The 2,500-nt window shown below is 40.5% G+C and overlaps 1 protein-coding gene across 1 annotated transcript in view; it reads left to right on the top strand.

Annotated features, from left to right (window-relative positions):
* LOC138048170 (A-kinase anchor protein 9-like) overlaps positions 1-2,500 on the top strand; it is an 84,073-nt gene that overhangs the window by 46,261 nt on the left and 35,312 nt on the right. Inside the window, exons 22-23 of the mRNA XM_068894591.1 lie at positions 845-996; positions 1,908-2,212. Coding sequence (XP_068750692.1) covers positions 845-996; positions 1,908-2,212 — 457 coding nt within the window. The remainder of the gene's footprint in view (positions 1-844; positions 997-1,907; positions 2,213-2,500) is intronic.

Here is a 2,500-nt window from a genome sequence, read left to right as displayed (position 1 = left end):
GAATTCTGCAAAGGCCGCCCGATACCATACAGCGTGCTTAAGCCGGATCGTGTTATTTGGCTACAGCCCCTTGCACGCTTTTATGGCATTCGACATTAGGAGAACGCATTTGCTACTCTTGGTTATCCTGTGCATAGTCATTAATTCACACGTTAAATGTATATCTCGAGAGTCTCCCATCCAGATATCAAGTACATTTTATTATAACCCGATATGAAAAGTGAAATGTGAATAAATTACTGTATTATTGTAAATTATTGATTAACTTCAGTGAATGTTTGTCGTGAAAGCACCTCAAAGGAATTAACGAGACGAGCGTAGTTATATATAGTATTGACCACTGTCAGGCTTAATTTAGTGATTCACAAGTCTTTCCCGTGTATATTAATGTACACTAAAAGTAGAACTAATAACCACGGTAATTCGCGCTTTAACTTGCTGTGACAAAGAAGTTGAAGTGAACTCGGAAATGATCAACATGTCTGCCTCGATGACTATGTTACTCGATTCTTTTTATTTTCTTCCATCTTTCTAGGTTTAGTGTTTTACTGGTGACCACATGTCCTCTCAGCTCAGTGGCTACTTAAGTTGTATCTTTTCTTCAGAAACGATGCACATTTAGAATCAAACATATCGCACTTATGATTCAGAGTCTAGCTAAGGGCAAAGTATTTCAATCCTTTGACATGAGTCATAATACCCGGCGCTTATTTGAACCATCTAAGATCGCTTTCTTCCCTATCCATTTCCTTTGCTTCCAAAGCGACTGTCGAACGCACTTCAATAATCCGAGATTACTACTAGTGAATATGAATCTAACTGTGAAGTTATTTCTTTTTTTAAGATGGAAGCTGAACAAGCTCGTCTTCAAGCAGATCTTCAACGCCAAGCGGACAACTTTAACTTGATATTATCGAGGCGCGACCGAGAACATCAAGAGGAAGACAATCTTGCTACCATGCTCCGCTCGGACGTTGAACGATTGGCATCTGAGAGGTGAGGTGTTTTGTTTTGCTTGTGACGATCTATTACTTATTATCATATCATTTCATGTACATCTCTGTATCAACCCTTGGAATTTGTGATGAATTCAAGTCGTTCATTATCTTCGAGCATGACCCACCAAACCCAGGATTGGAAAATCACTGAAAAGCTTTCATACGCCTTATTCCAAAATGACCTGTATTTTAGTGTTCTTTTGTTTGCTTGCAGATTAGCCCTTGTTGCCTCGATTCAAACATAAAATTCAAAAGAATATTTAGCCTTGAAGGAGACAACATGCAAGGGCCAATTTGTAAGCAACAAAAGAATGTTTAAATGGTGGCCATTTCGGAATAAGGTGAACATCATCTAATGGATCGGACCACCTGCACAATTGTAGACTCGGTTATTCCTGGCTTCACAAAAAAGCGGTTTGATGTTGGAGTACAATCGTGCTTCATTTGTATCCGAAGTAATTTTAAAACCGATTATTTTTTTTTCCAAGTTTCCTTGAATAATTATGATGTGTTTCGGTTGCCTTACTGTTGTTGAACAAGAGCTCTTTGTGTCAGTATAATATGGGAACCGTAACTAACGAGCCACAATGATTCAAGATGGCGGCGTCCCCGAAGTTGTTCGCCTCTCTTGTTTGACTGTCAGGCAATGTTTCTTTATGAGTACCGTTTACGTTTTTCTATGCCCGCTGATCGACTTTTTGCAAGGATGAATTCGAAACAAAAGTGGAACACCTGGTGACTCCCATATTGTGCTTGTTCGTTTTTTTAAATTCTGTTGTACGTTATGGCGTTCATTGAAACATAAAACACAATTGTGTTCTGATATGAGTTCTTTTTTCACCCCAATGACGTAGCTTCCAAATCAGTCTTCTTTATGACTTCCATATCTTTACCAATTCAATTTGGCAGAAATGCGCTGCAGCGGACGAACGAAAGGCTTCTCAAGCTTTTATCTGACATGGTCAAACAAGCGGCATCAACCGAAGAGACCATTAACAAGCAGTTAGAAGATCTCATACAGGAAACCAGTCAAGCCGAGGAACACCTTACACAGGGGCCCATACAAGAGTTAGAATCAGGCACCTTATACGAGTCCCACATTCCACCAGACTCAGTCCGGCGCCCCGTACGCGCATTTCCTGGTGGACTGGTGACATCTACGCCTGCGGCAGGGCCAGGCGCTGCTGCAACCAGTTTTGGCACGGCTGCAGAAGGTAACAAGCTTCTCACAAAATACCGTACGTACCTTCTTAGATTGTTTAAACTCAGTTTTAGGAAGTGTATTTTTCTGGCCATGTTTGCTTCTCTGGTTCTCAATTCAGTGTTTTACAATTTCATAACCTCGCGCGATAAATCTATAAGCTTTCCAGGAAAAATTCAAAGATACCTCTTGTTTCCATTGCCTTACTAATGAGTATTCGCATCGCGAACGTGAATTCGAAAGATGTTTGACTCGATTTACCTTGACAGCCGTCGAGTCATGTCGTAGTATTGATACATCG

The sequence above is a fragment of the Montipora capricornis genome, chromosome 1 (assembly GCF_036669925.1).
Source record: "Montipora capricornis isolate CH-2021 chromosome 1, ASM3666992v2, whole genome shotgun sequence".
Lineage (NCBI taxonomy): Eukaryota > Metazoa > Cnidaria > Anthozoa > Scleractinia > Acroporidae > Montipora > Montipora capricornis.
Note: the sequence above shows the minus strand (reverse complement) of the source record. Positions and strands in the feature narration are given on the sequence as shown.